The sequence below is a fragment of the Camelus ferus genome, chromosome 1, assembly GCF_009834535.1.
Source record: "Camelus ferus isolate YT-003-E chromosome 1, BCGSAC_Cfer_1.0, whole genome shotgun sequence".
Classification (NCBI taxonomy): Eukaryota; Metazoa; Chordata; class Mammalia; order Artiodactyla; family Camelidae; genus Camelus; species Camelus ferus.
Window position 1 is genome coordinate 66,367,558 of NC_045696.1, and position 21,777 is coordinate 66,389,334.

The window sequence follows — 21,777 nt, forward strand, 5'->3', positions numbered from 1 at the left end:
CTCTCTCTCTCTCTCTCTCTCTCTCTCTCTATATATATATATATATATATATATATATATATATATATATATATATATATATTCAATATATATATATATATTCAAACTCTCCCCAAATAAAATAAATCAAAGTGGTACAGTCTAATTTTAAGTAGCAGTGTAGCTTTTTGTGGGAAATAACAATGGTGCTTTCTCATAGCTAAATTTGTTAATGGGCCAAATTCTGCCCCTAACATTTTTGAAATTATCCCTCTACAGCCTGACCTTTGGTATTTGTTTTATAATGTAAAGGATTTTTTAAAGTATTAAAAATGTTTATTTATATATACACAAAATTAATAATATATAATATAATTATTTATATATATACTATATATATAAAATATATAAATATAATTAACTTGCCTAACATCATTCTAATGCAGAGATCTATCTATCTATCTATCTATCTATCTATCTATCTATCTATCTATCTATCTACCTATCTCTCCTATTGGTTCTGTTTCTCTGGAGAACCCTGCCTAATACACTCAGTGTTACATTAAGGAAATTAAAAGTAAAATATCATAATCTGACCTTGATTCATGATGATCAAGTTCGTGGGGTGTTTCTAGCATCTCTAATATTTAAAATGAAACCTGTCCCCACACAGGACAAAAGCAAAGGGATTAAAGTAAGTGAACAGTCCTTTACCAACTTGCTTCAAAGTAAATCTTTATGATTCAAAGAGCAGATTTTATGGCAAAATTCCATCTTTTTTTTTTTTTTCTTCCTCTTTTCTGAAAAGATAGATCTGTTAGGCAGGGAGCTGAGGGGAGGGCCTAAGGGGGAAATTTATGTCCACATAAGACAGAGACTTAATACAAGCCTTGAACTAAGGATTTTCCCACCTAACCCTCTGAAGAGCCATGTGATTGCAGTCGTTTGGTACCACATCTCCATCCTCTGTCTGCTCTTGGTTCACCCCTTCTCAGAAAGAGCCCTTCAGCCTTTAGCCCCAGCCAAGGACGCTACACAGGGCTCGAGAGCAAAACTCTCCAGGGCTGGGAGGTGGAGCCTAGAAATCTCATCTGAAGCTCGCATCCCTTTCATTGCTGCCTTTTCGATTTCTGAACCCAAAATTATATCTGCCTACTAGATACCCCGTCACTGTGCTTCAACTAGGACTCTAAGTGGGATTCTAAAAGAATCAAGGCAAGACAAACAGTCTTTCTGAACAAATGTGAGAATCATTTGTAAATGGCAAGGTTAGCAAATTAAATATATCTGTTCTGCTTTAAATAATAATAACCACCATTTCATGTACTTACTGTACACTAATTACGTTCTAAGTAGTGCACACATGTTAACTTGCTTAATCATCACAACACGATGAAGTAAGCGTTTACTTTTTCATCTGAAAGAGGGAAACTCTCAAGTTCAAATATGTTGTATACATTTTCCAGAGTTACTCTGCTAGTGAGTGACAAAATCAAGATTCAAAAGGTTCGTGCTTTTAACCACTTGCACCTCGTGACTTTCTCAAAACCTCCAGAGAGCTTCAAGGGACTACTGTAAGCAGCAGTTATGACAGGCAAGCACCAATGGCTTTTTAGTGACTTTCATGACCTAATACCAGAATTCGTGTCCCGTTTTGCCATTTGCACTCCGATCCCTCTCTCAAGCCCTCAGTAATGACACAGCTGATTGTTCACTTAGAGGTGTGTTCGTCCATTCTGCTTTGACAACCCGAGAAGCCCTGGAGAGTCAGCATTAACATGCACCGTCACTCAGTGCAACATTTACCTCCGCCAGCCCTCCGTCCTCTCATCATTCACCGTTTCTGAGAATTTGCCACGCTGCCCCTTGGGACGCCGTTTCTTTGTCTATACTCTCTTCTACTGCTCTTATTCTCACCTTTGCTTTCATCTCTCTGTGGATCTCTTGTACTAATTCCTGGTTCTCAGGATCGTGGCTGAGCCCAAGCATCAGTCACATAGGAGGGAGCCAGCAGGCTGCTTGCTCTTTTCACCCGTACTTGCTTCCTCGGCAGCAACACCGCCCCTGCATGACTCTGCAGCCCCCAGGAGATTGAGACGGGACACGAAGGAGCGGGAGGGCAGTCACAGTGCGGAACATCTCCCTGGAGGGAGAAACACATGAATAGGGTGCCTAATTCCCAAAAGCCAAAGATTCTCAGAAGATTTGGTTCACAAGCGCACTCCCGTAGGACAGCGCTTAAAGGCACGCGCTCCGGGGTCAAAGTGGATAGCCTGGAATCCCAGCGCTGCTGTTTACCAAATTCGATCCTGGGTAGGTGATCTGACATCTGTGTCTCTGTCGCCTTCACCCAGGAGATGGTGCATGTAAACCTCAGGGCTCAGCACCTGGCGATGACAGCACGTCCCCACCAGCGTCAGTTATCACTACTCAGCATCACAAAGCGTTACACTAGGGTGACCTTTTAGACGTCGACCCCTCACTTTCATTGATAGGGAAGCTGAGAGAGAGAAAGGAAGAGATCTGGCTGAGTTACACAGCTAATGTTCCTCCTCACCAGGCCAGGACATGTGATGCACTATCATGGCCTTTCTAGAAACTTCTTGTTGCCTCTCTTACTTATGCTTCATATACTAAAGGCCAGTGTCTGTAAGTTGTTTTTCCTTTTGAGCTGATGGATTTCTGCTAAGCCATTATCTCACCTCTCTGCCCTGAGAGAAGGACAGAAAACCAGACAGGATTTGGGATGTCAGAGATCACCGCGGCGTAAACAGCATGTACAGAGGCGCTGTGGGTGGTGAGGTAATCAACCTCATACAGACCTGGAAGGGAAAAAACAAAAACACGGGGCCAGACTCACCACAGAGTTCATCCCTCTAACTCCCTGAGTTAATAGATTGATAAAAACAGGTCGTAATGTAGCTTAAAAGGGCCTGTGCCCAAAAGTATTCACTGAACTCAAATCTTGTCTTCATTAAACCAATCTGAACAACCAAGAAACATCTAAAAATATTTATAATTCGGAACTGACTGGAACAAAAAAGATAAGACCTGTTTGCCTCACATGGTAGTGGTCTAGTCCCACAGCAGATTCTGGGTGCCTCCTCTGAGCTCAACAGTCCTGGGGTGTAAATAAATCAGATGTGATTTATTTACACACCCACAGCTCTTCATCTTCATGTGTGGACGGAGATGTATCCAGAGCCACAGAACATCCATCTGGACTTAGAAAGGATTACTAACTGCGGGTCCAGACTCTGAGGACTCATCCTGGGTGTGGTCCTGACCTCCAGAGCTGCCTGAGACCCTCCTGGGGGAGGCTTCCAGATAAGGGATGGCACCCCCTTGTTTTAACCTTGCTTACACCAAAGTAAATCTCATCAATCAGTTCATGTATGACCCTCTTCATCGCTCATCTCCAAATCTCCATGCAGACCTATCCTTTGGATTTAAACCTTCAAAAGGTATCTGGAGATAGCCAGGCGGAAGAGTGGGTGGTCGGGTTTGGGGGGGGAGGTTGTTTTTTTGCTTCTTTGTAACTTTATTCAGGGCAGTTTTAAGTTCACAGGAAAACTGAACAGAAGGTACAGAGACTCCCTTACACCCTCTGCCCCATCAGGTGCAGGGCCTCCTCCTTTACCAACATCCCTTTAATGGTAGAGTTCTTTCACTCCACTCACTCACACCCTGAACTTTTTTTCTTTTCTTTTCTTTTCTTTTCTTTTCTTTTCTTTTCTTTTCTTTTTCTTTTCTTTTCTTCTTTTCTTTTACTGTTCTCTCCTTGTTACAAACTGGCAGCTGCCATAGTAAACATTGGAGCATATCTTGGTTTTTCCTTAGCATGTTCACTTCTGCCTCTGAGGTGGTTCTTTTTTACTAAAACCATAGAAGCCTCTCCTCCCACCACACTCACACCACACACACAAAGCAGTTGGGAAAACATTTTAATTATTCCAAACCGCAATCCCTAAGGTAAATTTCTGAGTAACTACAAAGAAGGAAGCTCTAGAGACGCATAGAGGGAAACTAAAAAGTGAACTAGACCAAAACCTGGCCAAAGCCAGACACTGCAAAAACAGCCAGAAACTGGACTTCCTAAATCTGGCCCAGGCTCTTTTCTACTTGGTGGGGGGGTGGGGAGGAGCGGTGCTTTTTAGATGTTGTCACATTTGATGAATAGCATCTAATAATTCATTTGTAACACACTTTTAGGGGTGTGTGGGGCCCACTGGCCAGGTCTCTCTGAGAATGAATCACTGCTTTAAGACAAACTGCTGTGGGGAAGAGGCTGGGATGTGTGTGTGTGTGTCTGTGTGTGTGTGTGTAGGGGTGGGTGTAGGGGTGGGTGAGGGTAGGCTGCATTTTCATAAGGATGATAATAGATTAAAAGACATAGATTTCAGTCAAGCTGAGATGTAGTAGGAAGCAAAGTAGACTGAGAACCAAATACTGGACATGCTACTAACCTGCTGTGTGATCTTATGAAAATCGTGTTTACTCTCTGGGTCTCAGTTCCCTTAATCTATAAAGTGTAAAGATTTTTTACAGCCCTGGCAAAAATATATGATTCTACCAGAGACCCTGAAGGGAAGAAGGGGACAGAGGGAGGAAAAAGGAGAAACGGGGCGGGAAACCGGGAGGGAAGTATGTGTGAGGGAAGGAAGAAGAGTGGACAGAGGTAGGAAATACCTTTTAATCAGATGGTGAAAAAAAGTTGAAAATGAAACCGTGCGTTTCTTGAGGGCTCGAGTTTTCATCTTTAGGCATTTTTAGTGTTTAGCCTTACACAGTAATTTGGGGATCAATGTAGACTGAATGAAGGAAAGCCTGGGAAGGTTCACGGAGGAAAGAGCGAAGGGAGGAGAGAGAGGAAGCGAGCACAATGGTACTCTGCAGACCTGATCCTCCCCCAGCTGTTCCCCCGCCGCGGGCGGGACCTTCCCGCCGCGGCGCGTGGACCGGAGCGGGCTCCCGCGCTCGCTCTCGCTTCCCGGGGAGCCGCCCTGAGGCCGCCAGGGGGCGCTGCTCTGAGGCAGCCGGGCCGTGCCCGGCGAGGGGGTGGAGCTGCTTTAAATCGCCGCGCCCTTCGGGTCCGCATCTCAGTCCTGGCCCGGGAGCAGCTAAAGCTTCTCGACTCTCGACTCTGGTGCCGACCCGGACCCGGACCCAGAGTTTCTCCAGCGGCGGCGCAGGGAGCAGGGCTCCGCGAGATAACTTCCTCGGCGCCGCTCCGCTATCCCCGGGAGTCCTCCGTGCGCACCTGCCAACTCCGCCCTGTGCACCTGCCGCCCCTGAGCCTGCGCGGGCGCCAAGCGAACCATGGCCAACGCGGGGCTGCAGCTGCTGGGCTTCATCCTGGCCTTCCTGGGCTGGATCGGCGCCATCGTCAGCACGGCGCTGCCCCAGTGGAAGATTTACTCCTACGCCAGCGACAACATCGTAACAGCCCAGGCCATCTACGAGGGACTGTGGATGTCCTGCGTGTCGCAGAGCACCGGGCAGATCCAGTGCAAAGTCTTCGACTCCTTGCTGAATCTACACAGTAAGTGCATTCCCCACTCCCACGGCTGTGACCCAGGGACCCCAACCCCTCAGTGGCTTCACTTTGGGACTAGTGGCTAACAGCCAATTCGTTGTGTGATGACATGGCTGTAAACCTTACGTGGATCAAGTCTATTGATCGTGTGCTCTGTCCCGAGGAAGCGGAGGGGACCGTGGTTTGGGGAAAGGGCAGCCCAGTCCTAAGGTTTTCTCGAGCTCCCTGGGTGACGCTCGGCTCCTCGGTGTGTGGTTTCATCTGACATGTCCATGGGGATGGGGTGACAAGTGAGCAAGTGAAGGCCATACTTGAACTTGAGCTCTTAGGCCTCCCTTGGACTGTCTAAGATTCTGTGTCAATTGTAGTGTTGGGATGAGATTATGCTATGCCTTGGAAAGTCCGGAGCTTGGTAGCTTGTCAAGTTTGTAAAATTAAATAGATAATCCCAAAGTTACTAGATACGTTTTTTACTCTGTCTTTACTATCAGTTTTCATAGGGAAAATTCACCTTCCTACATGGAATTTCCCAACCTAGTGTCTTCAACTCACACTTGAGTCTGAATCTTTTGATTCTCTTGAATTTTAAGATCCAGTAAGTGTGGGGGAGGCCCCTATACATCTCCTTTTGTGACTCCTTGAAGAAGCCTCTTAAGATTCCCCAGAAGAGTTTAGCTTTAAAGCCAGGGGTTTTCAGAGGAGACAGACTGTGTAGTGCTATTTTAGAAAGTGAAGATTGGTGGCAGGTAAAAAAAGGATGACAAGAAAGAAAAGTTCTAGATGACCTCCCTTCATAATATGAAGGGGTGAGTGAAAGCACTGGAGACAAATGCCTCAGCTGATGAGTGCAGAGGTCAGGAGAGAGAGGGCAGGTCTTCTCAAGTCTCTTTCTTCTGGAAAGGAGTTTCTGTGCGGCAGGTGCTAGCTTACCTCTGTCACGTTGGAAAGGATTATATAGAAAGAAATAGTCCTAAGGATGGATGGGGGGGAGAAGGATGACAGGATGGCATTTTTTCCTTTTATTATTTTTTTTTAAATAAAAGCTTTTGAGTGTCTTGTCAAAAACTCATTAAATTCCCACTTACTTGAGTAATAACAATTCGTGGCTAGAGTATCTTCTTTGAGCTATTACGTTAGTTGTCCTGAACCTTGTGTCTGTCATGCTCTTGAACTAACTTGAAGAAAAGCTTCCTAGGGAGGAAGGTATAGCTCAGTGGTAGAGTGCCTGCCTAACATGTGCAAAGTCCTGGGTTCAATCCCCAGTACCTCCACCAATAACCAAAAAAAAAAAGGAAAAAAAATAAATAAAATAAAATACTTATAAATAAACCTAATTACCTCCCCACTTCAACAACAACAAAAAACTTCCTTAGTCTTCACCTAGATGAACAAGCCGCCCAGCAGCCCCTTTATGTGCTGACGGCGAGCAGTGTTGTCACCCCTCAGGTTTACTTCACTTGCTTTGTCTGTTTCCTGCATGTGGTTTTGTCAAAAGCCACACACTTTAGTTATTAAATCTGTTGCAATCTGTTGAACCCTCTTGAGTATCTGTGGAATTTGGTTAGTCAATGTACACATGGTGGTTTTTAGCGTTGTCATTTCAGCTTTTCGAAGTTCCCATGTTAGGATTCCTTGATGCCAAATATAAGGAGTATATTAGGCATTCTCCTTTATATAATCATTGAATCCCCCTGTGGAAAGATAAATAGATGTAAAAATTATGTCAGGCGTTTGGGGTGTCATATTGAGGGACTGGCAGATGGAAATGGTTCTAAGGGCAATTCCAGAGAGGTCTCTGATTTCTCTGAGCTAAATAGTTCATCTTCAACATGTTTAAATAGGTGTCCTTTTGACTTCCTTAAATGACCAGATGAAATCAGACTGATCCATGTTGTAAATACTCAGACAGGTCATCCCTACTCATGATGTGTTAAATGTTTTATTTTCACTTAATTTTAGTTAATATAGCTCTTACAGTTTTTAAAGCTGTGGTGGAATAACTAAATAGTACCTCCCTTTTCCCCCCGTACACATTTTGGAAATTTATTCTTAATGAATTTTTTTAACTCCAAATCAAATTCTTCTTTTCTTTTTGGCTAAAGCCAGGGTTCATCCAAGGTGGGGCTGAGGCTCTCCTCTCAAAACTGATTCCCAAAAGAGGGAGCCTTGACTCACATGTACCCTCCCCAACCTGCCAGTGACTCACTAGATGCCTTTGGATGGAGCCCAGAGAACCTACCTGTCTCCCTTTCTCCACCTGGACAGCTGTGCTCACGCCCACATGATGCAGAGACCCAGAGAGGTGAATCATTGGTTGGTTTTGGTTTAGTTCTGTGACATCTAGAGGTGAATAGGATTAGCTGTACATATAAGTACTGTTCCTTGTAAAAGGCTGCATTCTACAAAGTACTTTTAGGTGAATAGCTTAGTTAGAAGTTTCTTGAAATTGTGTCTTGTTCTCTTTGCCAGTGGAGCCCACTTGACAACTTAGGGCCGAGCTTCCAAGATTTGTCAAGGTTGTAGCACTAGCCGTGTTAAAAGCCCTTGTTCCCCTGCTCTAACTAATGTCAGCTAAAAAAAAGGCACATGACGGGCGTCTAAAGGGATGCAGTGTACTGACACCAATATAAACTTCTCTTAGGTGGTTCTTGCAGAGCAGTTTTTGAAAATACAAGGGAGGAACTGCCTGGGGAAACTGTCTATTGTGGTTTTACTACGGCCGAGACAATAAAGACACTTCTATCCAAGTATGTGATGTTTATTGACATTGATGACTCCTGCAGCTGCTGGTTGGAATATCCAAAAAAGAGTGCCAGACTGAGTTGCAGTAGACTTTTCTTGATTAAACTGTACGTCTTGCCTTGTTTTGATCCAGTTCTCAAACTTTTGGCAAGCTAGTGCCTATTTTATGTGCTTAGTTAATTGCTTCTTCTGGCTTGACTTTAATGGCTAGAGCTGTCCAAACATTGGGTTGCATGGTGGGAGGTGTACAAGCAGAGAAATAAGTAAGCATTCTGAAGGAATGTTGTAGGGAAAATCCAAGCCCCAGACAAATGGGAGGTTAAGCCAGAGTCTCTCTAAGTCTCATCTAACCTTAGGATTCTGTAATTTGTTTGTAAGCTCCTCTAGCCTGTTCAACTCGCTTTGCATGAATCCACATGTGTGTAGGTGTGCTTTAATGAGTACTGGTTGTCAGTGAAGTTTCCCAGCACTCTCACCATGATGTCAGCTCACTCAAAGAGACAAAAATCACTGACTTGTACAGTCTTTGAAGCATAGGCAGAGAGGAGGGCACCCACTTACACTTCCCTGTTAAACCAAGGGTGTTCAAGGGGCCACTGGTGTTCAGAACTGTTTTAAGCATTAGTTCTGACTCTGGGAATGATGAAAGTCAAAACCCAAACTCAGGCTTGAGATCAGAAGTTCTCAGTTCTTACTCTGGTTTTGCACTAACTAGCCATGTGTGTCATGGTGAGCCACTCAGTCTCTCTGGGCTGTAGTTTCCCCACTTACAAAATAGAGCAGAGTGGGAGGACTGGGGAGGTGAATCCATGATTCATTCATCCATTCAACAAGCATGAGCCAGGCCCTATCCTTGCTTCTCGGGATGCAGCTCAGATGATTGATAAGGTGCCAAGGTTGATTCCTTCCAGTGCAAACATTCTTTGTTATAACTCCAGTGATGGAAGGAAAACAGGCAAGTGGCATAGTTTAGGTTTCCTTGATGGGAGTGATGAGTAAGTAGCATAGAAGGAACAAAGAAGAATACATTTAATCATGAGACAGTTCCTCTAAGAAACAAAAGACGAGAGCAAGACTGCTCGGGACATCCAGAAAAGTGCTAAGTCCTGCCTCATCCCCGACACTTCAGTTACCGACTCCGCTGGTGTCCTGAGGTCACACCCAGTGGCCACCAGTTCATGCATCCATAAAATGGAAATACTAACAATGAGGACTCTTGAGAAGCTTTGAACTTGAGTAAAAGTGAAATATTTAATAAGTGAAAAAGCTGAGAGTATAGTTCTGACACTCTGTGATGAGCTCATTTAAATGCAGAGGAGAAAAAGAGGGTTTTTGCTCTAGTCATGCAGTGGGTAGTCCATTTATTTGCCTAATACTTACTAAGCAACTACTGATGCAAAGAGGGACTATGTGAAGATGCAGATATAATTAAAATCGACCTTGATTGTGATACAGAGCCCAGAAGGTAATGATGGAGTAGTGTGGCTAGTAAATGGCTTGAACAATGTCAGGTATTTAAAGGCGATTCTGCTGCTTGTATAGTAAGACTTCAGAAAAAAAAAAAAAAAAAAAAACTTCAGAAAAAACAATCCACTGACTTGTCTATGCTTGTCTTTCTACACTTATGTTGATTACCCTCACTGGAGTAGGTCAGTAACTTCTAACTCATTTCTTGTCTTATAAGTAGAGATCTTTGTAAGAATGTTTTCAAATTGTACTTTCAAGTTGCAAGTGGCAAGAACTCCTTAGGGAGTCTTTAATCTCAAGATTATCATTCTAGCTAAGTATAATTAAAAGACTGCCTTCTCGCTGTACTGCTGAGTAATGATGAGAAACAGTAGTGTAACTTTCTGAATGTTTGCTAACCATGTTCTCCACGGACAATTTTAGTCAGTGGTAATAATATTGTAGAGGTATCTGCAAATTAATGGGCCAGAAAGGAGCATATTTGCTTCTAGGATTTGATCCAATCAGACCAGCTCAGAGTTAACAGCTGAAGGCTATATCTCTCTGGTCTAAAATATTTTGTAGTTTTCAAACATTTCTCAATTTATCTGCCCTGACAATTACTGTTCTACCTGGAAAATTTTATCTTATAAAATTAGATGCATAATTTAAGATTTTAGAAAAAAATGAAAAAACAGATTGGGTTCAACTAAAAGTCTGAACTTTATTTCTCCCCAGGTGAATTTCTAGCTTTTAATGATCTAAACTAAGTCTGGTTTTAGGTAGCAAATTTTTATTATTCTTAGGCTTCCTAGGCAGGTGTTTCTCAGTATTATTTCAAAGATTAAGCTTAACACAAGAGAGTATTTTTACCTATCGTATTAGTAGAATTTTTTAAAGGAAAAAACCTGCTCGAATTTAAATTCATGGAACACAGATCAAATAATCCAGGAAGCTTGCCAGGCACGGTTCTTAGTGCTGTGGCTGGAAACATGAACAAGTACTTGGCCCACGTCATCAAGGAGCTCACAATTACATATCCTAGATCTCTGACTTCGAAGGCTTCCATAAGACCTTAATGTGAAGGATTCATCTGGTTCCAGCTTAAGACTGTGCAATTTACATTCTATCCACACATTAAATTCTCGTTACTGTAACACAACACTTGCTTACTTGCAGTTGCAATCCACTGTTACATATATGCCCAACTAGTGAGTTTTCATACCGTTAGGATTCTCAGCCTGGTTTTTTTTTTTTTTTTTTTTTGTATTTTTACATTTTCCCTCCACATATCACTATAGTTAAGAATTCACCCAAATAGTTCCAGTGATGCAAGATGAGACTTTGTGTTTGATCCCCATCTAGTATTGTAAACTTGTAAGACATTTCCTAAGCCAATGGATGCCAGGATATAAATGAAAAAATATTGCTTTGCAGGAAGAGAATTATTGCTTTATCAGATTTTTAAAAATGAAACATGATCCCCTTGCTCTATATAGTTTGTATAATTCCTAAGTATAGGGGTTTTCCCCCCATTTGCCCCATTATTTTGTGTGTACTATGCAAATGATACATTATCCCATAAAGAAAGAAAACATACTATAGTTTGTAGCCAACAGATCAAATTATCTGTTCCCTCCTCCTTAGAAACTTTGTAGAAATCGTGGGAAGAGTAAAATGGGTATGGCATGGAACTCAATGTGTTTCCTTTGAGCACTGGAAGGGGAACACACTTAGAGATGGGGACTGTCGGGGTGAGCTCACTCCAGGCGAGTGCAGGTGGAGCCCTAGAGGGGTGGATCCGCGTGTGCTCCCTGCCCGCGTGGTTTTACACACGGCTGACTCAGGAGGTTGAGGCCAGCAGACTCCTTGCGATCGGAGTGCTCAGACCTGCTGGGCTGGTGGCCTGCTGTTCTTACGTGAAGTACAGATCAGAAAGATTATTATTGAAGCTGAGTCTGGTTTGGGGCCCTCCAACTCCAACAAAGTGGAAAACTTGGAGGTCAACAGAGAAAGCAACAAAAAGTGATGAATAAAGGGTTGGAAAAGTGAGCTTTATGGGTAAACAAAGCAGAAGGTGGTTGAGAGATGTAAGAGGCTATACATATTTAAAGGGCTGTCATAGGAAGACAGCATAAAAATCCTCTCTCCCCTTCTTTAAGAGTCTCCAATGACTTCTGATTACGTTTAGAATAAATTCCAAACCCCTACCCCCAGCTTGCAAGGCCCTACATGATAGATGCCTTCTGCCTACCTTGCTAAACCCACCTCTTCTTACTTTCCACATCCTATCGTCCTCTAGTAGAGTGATTAGTGACCCCAGTTTGTCCGGGATTGAGGGCCTTCTCAGGAGGCAGGACTCATAGTTTTAATACTGAGAGAGTCCCAGGCAAACGGACAAGTGATCACCCTTACCTCCAGTCACATGGATTATCTTTGTTACCTTCAGCGTCTCCTCTTCCAGTGTTCCTTTGCCTGAAATGCTTTCCTTCTGAGTGGAACTTAGGACCAATCTGCAACCTGCATTATGTCTAAGAGCTAAATTATTTTGTTTTTCATTTTCCTTCTAAGTAATGATTGTCTTTGCAAAAACTGCTAGTAAATCAGAATGCAGGAGGCACCACAGCAACGGAGACCGTGGGGCTTTCCTCTGGATGTCCCAGTGTGGTTTATGATTCCAAGGAAGAAGTTTCACAATAATCTTATTTGCAGCTGTAATATCTGGTAACCCCATGGTCCATGACACCGTGTTTTGATTCAGGAGTTCTTGTACCACCCTGGGATCTTACGATGAGTGTATGGGTAGGTGCCCATTTGCCCACGCACATTTATGGGAAAGTGGATCTGTAAGGGGAGCAGGGGAGTGTCTGTGGTTTGCCTTTTAATTAAATCAAGTAAAAATTTATTGTGGCTTTCAAAATATCTCTCAAATTACTGTAAAAGAAGCCTTGGATACTTCTCAGAAAGTGTTATCACAGATTGTCTGGCAATGGAAAGGGTGGAAATATTAACAAATTCAAATTGAATGATGTTCTAAAAATCTTTAGTGTTAGTTATGATTTGTAACCTAAGTTTTCAACCTTAGAAAACACTGAAGCTGAGCCTAGGTCTAAATTAGATAGTGAGACATAGAAGCTCCATCTTATCCACCCCTTTTGAAAACCATCAGGAAGTCAATTGTTCAAACTTCCTGGTTAGAGATATCATCATTCACACTTTACATAGTAAAAGCATGGCCCCAAAGAATAATAAGTAGCTTGCCCAAGATAGCATGTTTGCTTGCAGTGTAAATAATATTTATACATGCAAAAATGCTTGTCACGTGTTAGCACTGTCAATGAAATAATGATCTTCATTTGAAGGGGGAAATAAATCTGGACATCATCAAACTCATCCAACTATTATTTCTCATTTTTCTTTGAAAGTCTGTGCCTTTATGCCACAGGGATGGTATCAGGTTTTCACTTTTTTAAGAACTTTACTGGCATAGGCTCTCAATCTGACCCTATTTATTTAATCATGACTTAGTACACCAATGACAACAGCAGGGAATTTGAAAATTAGTGGAATCCTGAGAAATACTACATTGAATTATTTTCTGCTGTTTTACAACATGACAGTTTGAATAGTTTTAAATCTGGTGATCTCTCTGAACATAAATCTACTATGTTCCAAAATAACGTCTTAAACGGTATTCTGTTTTGTTCTAAGGAAATAGTACGCACATCCCCCAACCCACACTCGTCACTGGAGATACAAGTGTTCCTTATCCAGCCATGATAATGTATCAGAAATTCATTTCTTGTCTTCCGTTTTCACCCACCCAGGTTCTCTGCAGCTTGATGACTGGAGTATAAAGCTATTGACTATTACCAAGATATATTGTAAACTGTTTTAATTATAAATGTTTTAACATTGAAGATGGCACACATGATTGTTATTTCAAATTTAAAATACTCCATTGTTAAGGATTAAAAATGTATTAGTTCAGCTAAACCTACTCAACTAGATCAGTGATCATTTAGTCAGAGGATTTTAAACTGAATGTTGAAAACACAAAGTGCTAGAGCTGCAAGGATTCTTACTCATCATTCAGGCGTTTGTTTCTCTGGAGAAGAAACTATGTTGATTACCTGCAAAAAAAAAAAAAAAAGATCACTAGGACTGGGATCTCTTGATTCCTAGTTACTTTGTCTCTTGTCTCTCTTCCATACAACACTGAAATATGCTTGGTCCTCTACAACTCTTCTCTTGTTGGTCTAGACATGATTTTTACACATTCTAAAACGTTTTCTGCCAGGTACTTTGCAAGCAACCCGCGCCTTGATGGTGATTGGCATCCTGCTGGGACTGATAGCCATTTGTGTGGCCACTGTTGGCATGAAGTGTATGAAGTGCCTGGAAGATGATGAGGTGCAGAAGATGCGGATGGCTGTCATTGGGGGCGTGATATTTCTTATTTCAGGTAAGAGCAGTCCTGTCCCCTATTGGACTTATTAAACTCTCTCTGGAATGGTTTAAGATCTAGTTTTTGGTTTCCTTAGATTACACTGGATTTGTTGCACTTGGATCGATTTAATTCAATTCCTTTAAAATCTGAAGACATAAAACCATAAGTCCAGTTGACTTATACACGAAAATTTGAGATTGCTGCCCATAATGGACAGGTCTATTCCCTGAAGTTTCAGGTACCAACTGGTTTGTTAGAACCGGTTTCTCCAGGCAAAGAGTGAGATTTGTTACCTAGCACACACTAAGGAGCAATTCTATATAATGTAGAGAATTTCCATAGTGTCCCTGCAGACACCGTGTGGAAAAGATGGGGGATACTGAGAGAGAACATGAAGAATGTGTCAGCCATGCAGGTGTGTGGAGAATGGACGGGGCTGGGGTTATTGGAGGAAGATGAGGACATCATTCCACGTGGGCAGGTCTGTTTCCAGAACAAACATGCTGCCACCTATCCATCATTGGAGAGAAATGCCAATTGGAGTGGAGGTGGAGCGTTGGAATCCTAAGAAATGAAAGTAAATGAGTTCGGAAAGAAAATAATACAACAAGGTCTTGAGAAAAACCTTGATAAAAGAATGAGGTTGTCTCTTCCATAGAAAATCATTATGTATTTATTGTTTTATTCACATGTTGATTAAAGAGTTAAGATCTGTGACCTTCGAGAAAATGAGAGCCGGAGGAAGACATCGAGCCTTTGTTTGTAAAGCCTTACAATGAGGTTTACATTAAATAAGACAGTGTGGGTGTAAAATTGTGTGTGTATAAAGCAGTAGGCTATATTACTATGTATTAGCTATAGCATATGTGTCATATACTATAAGTAGTGGCCTATCATTTTGAAATAGACTATTATATATACTATATAAAGTATATATAGTAGTCTATTATTTTTGAAAATGACACCAATGATATAATCTACCACTAGAAAATTCTACCACTAGAATTAGACTTTCTTCTCTCATTTTATTTTTAACAAGAGACCTTAGGAGGGGTCCTGCACCCAGCATGTATGTGGATCTCATCAGTAATGTAGGAGTACGTGTGGGTTTGCTAAAGTCTTGGTTAGTTTAACATGACCGGGCTTTTAGTTTATTCAAATTGCTCCTATCAGGAAAAGCATGGATAGCATTTTATTCCCAACAGTTTGATTTTACATCAAAGGCTATGAATAAAAGTTACTGTGTAGACCCTTTCTTTTGCTTGTCTCTTGTAAGTCTCACCCATCACTCCCACTTCAGTTTCTGGGACTTCCTAGGGAGGGAGGGTTACAAGTTCCAGAGCATTCTCAAGATCTATTTGAGCAGCCAAAAGCAGGAGTGTTTTCTCCCGAGTATTTAGAGGCAATTAGATTGCACCACTTTTCTGTGGGAGGAAGGGGGAAGGAGGGGTAGCATAGAAACTTTTAATCTGTCTAAATTGATGAATTTTTAGAATTACTATAAAAAGAATTATTTAGTTTCTTTGGATAAGAAAAATTGAGGTGTTGTATGCTTCTTATAAGTGATAGACTGGATTACTTTGACTATACAGTTTCTCTATTACTGAAATATGAAAGGCAGGAGAAATTGGGAGTGTACTGTCTGTGTCGATCTGATGTGGTCAGCGAATCTCAAGGCAACCCCTAGCACGTCTGGCCAGTGGGCCGTAGGAATTTAGGCGATCTGGCCCACTCTGAGATAGGTCCTGCTCCTTCCTGCTACCTTGGAATCTTTACTTTGATTTGATCCTTCAGAAGTGTAAATTTTGAGTCTTGGCCAAGAAGAATGTAGAAGAGTTTTCATCTTCCCTTTTCTATGGGACTGGCTATACTAATAAGGACTTCGACTTTATCCAAAGTAGTCAAGTGCACTAACGTATAGCGCTGTATTTGAGAGAGATCTTAAATGACATGAACCTGCTGAACTGTTCCCCAAAAAGTGTTACTTATGCCGATGACCTTGAACTATAAGTGAATAAGATGACATGAAGAGTATAAGCTATGCCTAACTCCAACCTAATATTTTGTCTGTCTTAAGAGAATATTTAGGATAAATCATGCCTGAACCACTAGTCTCCCTAAAGTCGTCTGAATTAAAATGGACTAAATTAAAAATGTCAGGACTATTGATGAGAGTTAATTCTAGTAAAATACTTATACATGTAATGAGCCGTATATTTATGCTCCACATTCCATGGTGATTAACAGTCTTTTGTTTTGAATTTCTGTTAGGTCTGGCCGTTTTAGTCGCCACAGCGTGGTATGGCAATAGAATTGTTCAGGAATTCTATGACCCCATGACCCCGGTCAATGCCAGGTAATGCTGTTCACGCGTATAGTTTGCTCTCTGAGAAGATACCCTTGTTATGTTCTGCATAGTCTGGGTCGTGCTATAGCTTCCAGATTTGCCATCCAGAATTTTATGCAATTTTCTGTCAAATTTGAAATAATTTGAATGGCCTGTAACTCAGTTAAACTAAGTTTGATACTTGGTCTAACAGCCTATATTAATGACAAAATGAACTTCAAGGTAGAAAAGTTCCAAGATGTGTGCTTTTCAAATGTATGCCAAAATGTATGTTTTTCCATATTTAAAAAATATTATTAATAAAGATACCAATATATTTGAAATTTCATTTTGAAGTGTATTCTGATACTTATAATACTTAATTGTGACTATTTGTAACTGAACGCAGCTTATGATTGATCGAAAAAATAGTATCTTCTGTAGAGGTTAATAAATAACACTTCATTTCTAACAGTTTATTAATCTTATTTATGGAAAACAATCTATTTATGAAAATGATAAGTTACCACTTTGAAATTCTGTGTTTCATCTCAACCATAAAATTAACTTTACAAAAGTCTTCCTTCTTAATACTGCAAGTTGTGGAAGTTAAAGAGCTGACTCTGGGCTCTCACTTAATGACACTGTTTGATCAGAACAAGGCTCCTTGTCTCATTGTATTCACATCTTTAGAGGCTAATAACTACATTTAGGATCAGGATGTTAGGCTGTAATTATTGTTTGTTAAGTGCTAAGATGAATGGATGAAAACTCTAGTGGTTGGAGAGAGAAGGTGTGTTTCTCTTTGTGATGATCACCCACGCATAGGAGGACACGTACCGCGATGATTGTGTTAGAACCCATCCCATAAGATTTACCACATAGGGGCAGAAACTGCTGGAGGTCAATAGGCTAAAATTTTACCAGTAATGGATATGAAAGTACAGTACAAATTGCTAGGCGCTGTACACTTGTTTGCATTGTCTCACATGATCCCCAAAGCAGTTCCGTGACACGGATGGGATCATCCTGCTTTACGAGAAGCAGTAACTGAGGCTGAGAGGTGGAGTTCCCAGCCCACTGTTGCAGCACTTGAGAATTTGCTTTAAGATTCAAACCCAGGCCTTTTCACTCCAGATCCAGCCCTTCTCTATTCTTACTGTCCACCATCAATCGCAGGGTCTTCTCCCCAGAAGTATGGCTTCATACATCCGCCTGGGTCAACTTAATCTAGAACAATCTGTGGGCTGCTGAGAAGTCTTCTGCACAAAACCACAAATTTCAGATTTCAGTGTTTATAGGTACCTGGGATTAACTACCCCAAACGTTAACAGTCTCCACCACACCGTAGCAGTTTCTTTAAAAAGTACGGCTGCTGCTTGGTGATAGCACGCCTTGTTAAGTGTCAGCCTAGGATCCAAGGACCAAGCCTGACTTCTGAAACACGTGAACATGCTTTACAAGTCTCCTACACGTGGGAGAGTCTTTCATTTTAGTTGTGTAATAGTTGTGAAATTAACCTGCTATTGCATGCTGTGTTGCCTGATCTACTATTGCAAATTGTCAACGACGGCATTGTCAACATTCTTGAGTGTGTGTGTGTGTTCAAAAACCTTAAAGTACTTCATAAAACTTAAAGAGATAATGAGGAGTTATTTGCAGTGGGAAAATGTAGTAAGTATGATACTGATTTCTTTCCTTAATTATGTTAGAAACACTTCCAGTGATTCATTGATTAAACAGGTGTGCATGATCTTTTCTTTCTAGGTATGAATTTGGACATGCTCTCTTCACTGGCTGGGCTGCTGCTTCTCTCACCCTCCTGGGAGGCGCCCTGCTTTGCTGCTCGTGTCCCCGGAAAACAACATCTTACCCAACGCCACGGCCCTACCCGAAACCTGCGCCTTCCAGTGGGAAAGACTATGTGTGACACAGAAGCAAGCGGAGACAACTCTGTGGGGGAAAAAACAGGAAATGGACATGGAAATATTGTCACTGACATTAAGAGCTTAGACTTTTGGCTCTTGTAGTCTGAACTGTGGTGTTACTAAAAAACCGTATTTTTTTTTAATACCCATTACTAAAAATGGCTTATTCTTATTTTAGCTCCTTTCCTCAATACAGGAGGGAAGCCTTTTCCATTTGTATCACTGCTTCCCATTGAGTAATCATCTCAGTTGTGGGAGGAGGGCGCTCCTTAAATATATATAGATATGTACATATACATGTTTTTCTATAAAAAAATTAGATGGTGAAAAATCTTATTTTCCTTATGTGGGTACCAGCATACTTAAAATATATCTAAAAAATAAAAATATATTTAATTCTATATTGATTAAATAGGTAGTTTATATGATATTTTCCTCTTCTTTGTTTATGTACACATAGATAATAAGTCAAATATCATTTACCGTCCTTCACCAGCTTTTAGTGTCTTTCACAGAAGACCTGACCTACTTTACCAAGTATGAATTATTTCAATTCTTCATATGTGCCCTTTTCATATACTTACATATACTTTTTTACTATGATCTTATAGTATTTGCTTTGTCATTGGTCATTCTTCATGCCTTTATTTTTTGTGAGGTTGGGCTTAACTCTTGAATCTGACAACACATTTTATATGCCTATAATTTAATTCTTAAAGTCTATAAGAATCTCTTACAAATCAGAGCATTGGGAGCAAATCATTCTGTGCGACTAGACGGTATATTCCTGTTGACCTTCCCACACGCTCCCTGTACTCTGACCTAGAACATGCCTGTTTGCTTTGAAAATATTTGTCTCATTGAGGAGCTGTGTGCTGCTTTCCCAGGTGTTGTAACACCATTTCATTGATTGAATTTTTTTGAGCCTACTTTTTCCCAGTTGTATATCCTCCCAAACTACCTTTTTCTTCCCCTCCTTCCTCAACTGTACTGCTTTCTCATACACTTTACCTCTTCTCAGAGACGGGTAGCCTGCTTGTCTGCATGGAGTGTTGGACTATCTGCAGTGACAATCTGATGACAGATATTCCCTCTGTTTCTGTAAGGGAGTCATTTACTCTTTCTCCTCTTTTCCCATCTGTCAAATTGAAATAATGATACTTAACCAGCTGGTAAAGTGGTGTAAGTATTAATTAGCTGATATTATGCTCATTCTTTGAACATGAAATATGCCTAAGTACTATTTGTATTTGCTAAATTGGCTGTTAAGAAGTCATTGAACCAGACCTACACGCAAGCTTTCACGTTGTTCAGCACCTTCTTTTCTCCACAGGTCCATGTCCTTCCTCTCAGCTGTGGCCACCATGTTGTTGGTGCTCTGTCCCATTTTAACAATTGCTCTTAGTTTTCTGGTCTGTGGAAAATGCTCCTTCACTTGAACAAGATGATGTAATGGAAAGGGTGTTGACTTCAGTGTCTGGAGACCTAATTTAAGTCTTGGTGCTATCAATTACTCTGTGAGTTTGGGCAAGGCACTTGGTTGCCCTAGATTTATTGCTTCATTTATAAAAAGAGGATTGTATTCCTGACCTGCCTACCTCACAGGGCTGTTGTGGGGATCCCAGGAGATGGGATGTATGTGAATGTGGTTTTGTAAGATGAGAGGTATTGGACTAGGGGAAAGAATTAAGGAATTCAAGTGCATGGGTTTGGGATTACTTTTCAAATGACTGAAAAGAGAGAAATTTTAAGACATGGATTTCTTGCCTTAACCATCCTTTCCAGTGATGAGACACTAAAGTGGAATTCAGCTTTTAAGTGAAAAGGATTCTAAGAAAGTGTTAGTTTTCTTCAGTCAGAATGGCCTGATGCTTTTTGTGGGTAAGCTTTTCTCCTATTAGGAATGCAGACTTGACCTAGGACAATTTTGCAGATGTGATGGATAAAACAGAAGTGTCAATGTTGGCAAACTGAAGAATGGAAGATTTTTTTGAATTATAATGACTTACAAGGGTAAACAAGGTGGATATCTCTCAAGTGATGTCACTGGAGGTGTTGCTATCAGCTGGCAGCTAGCACTGCTAGAAAAGGGAGTTGGGGAATGTAATTCATAGTGAAACCACATGGGGAAATTATCCAAAGGACTGCATCATAGAATCTGAACCTCATAAATTTCAGTGTATCTTCCAAAAGTCTGTGCTCCTAGAATGTATAGTTCAAAGAACCTCTGCTACATGCATAGAGCCTAATGATGGGTAGATATAAATACATGGGGTTACTAGTTGCTAAACTCTAAAAAGAAATCTATAGTCCGAAGTGGCCAACAGGATTATTACACCAGAATTTATCTAATTTTGATATTTTTGTACTCTGCTACATACCTGGAAACAGACAAATAGATACTTGGGGGTTTTGTAATGGGAATTTGTATAAAGCATTACTCTTTTTTCAATAAATTGTTTTTTTTAAATATAAAATAAATCCTTGGTTTTTAAAAATTATTTATTTAACGATTGCCATGATTGGAAAAGAAGTTGGCTTGGGACAGCATCTGACTCACTGTGCGTCCCTGGGAAAGAGCTGTGGTGCCTCTGGGCCATCTGTCAGCTATTTGAGTGACTCCACCCACCGGGATGCCCTATTTCTCTCACACTGTGCTTCTTCTTCATCAAGGGAGGTGATAGAAGAGAATTTCAGGAGAAGTTACTTAATTTTCCTCACCCATAGAAAGGGGACATGCTATGGTAAATAATTAAGTGAAAAAACAGCCAACTGTAAAGTACTGTGAAAACTTAAGGTGGTTGTGTTCCTCACAGGTTGGAAGAGAGGAAGATAGCTAGAAATCCATTATTGTTTTTGTAATGATTATTATTAAAACTAAGTTTTAGGTTGGCAAGTGATGAAACTCGTCCACTCATTATCTGAAAATGTCAACAATTGATAAAGCCTTAATTGAAACCTCTCCCTAAGCAAGCAAAGGATTGCTGCTCTATGTGGAGTCTCAGACATTAGCACTAAGGGTGAGAGACTAAGATTATTGTCAGGCAGTTTGATCTGAACTCCCCTTAAATTGTTGTTTGTTTTATTTGTTTTAGACTTTTTTTTTTAAACTGAGGGAGTGGGGATTGAACCCAGGACCTCGTGCATGCTAAGCAAGCACTCTACTCCTGAGCTACACCCTCCCCCTGAATTCCCCTTAAATTAAGCAGATGCATCAGAATCCCCATTCTTTCTACTGAATTTAAATCTCTGGGGTGGGTTCCAGGCTCATGAAGTTTGAGAGAAAATAAAATTCCTCAGTGCTTCTGACGAAAACTCTTCAAAGGAAAACCTGGATTGTCATACCAAGTAGACATTCACCTCTATGTAA

At 41.1% G+C, this 21,777-nt stretch overlaps 1 protein-coding gene across 1 annotated transcript; it reads left to right on the forward strand.

The window, feature by feature from the left end:
• The first annotated feature begins 5,067 nt into the window (after positions 1-5,067).
• CLDN1 (claudin 1) lies at positions 5,068-20,908 on the forward strand. The gene is made up of 4 exons (XM_006188865.2): positions 5,068-5,521; positions 14,004-14,168; positions 16,425-16,509; positions 18,247-20,908. Exons 1-4 carry the CDS (start codon positions 5,299-5,301, stop codon positions 18,407-18,409), a joined length of 636 nt encoding a protein of 211 aa, XP_006188927.1. The 5' UTR covers positions 5,068-5,298; the 3' UTR covers positions 18,410-20,908.
• Positions 20,909-21,777: the final 869 nt, after the last annotated feature.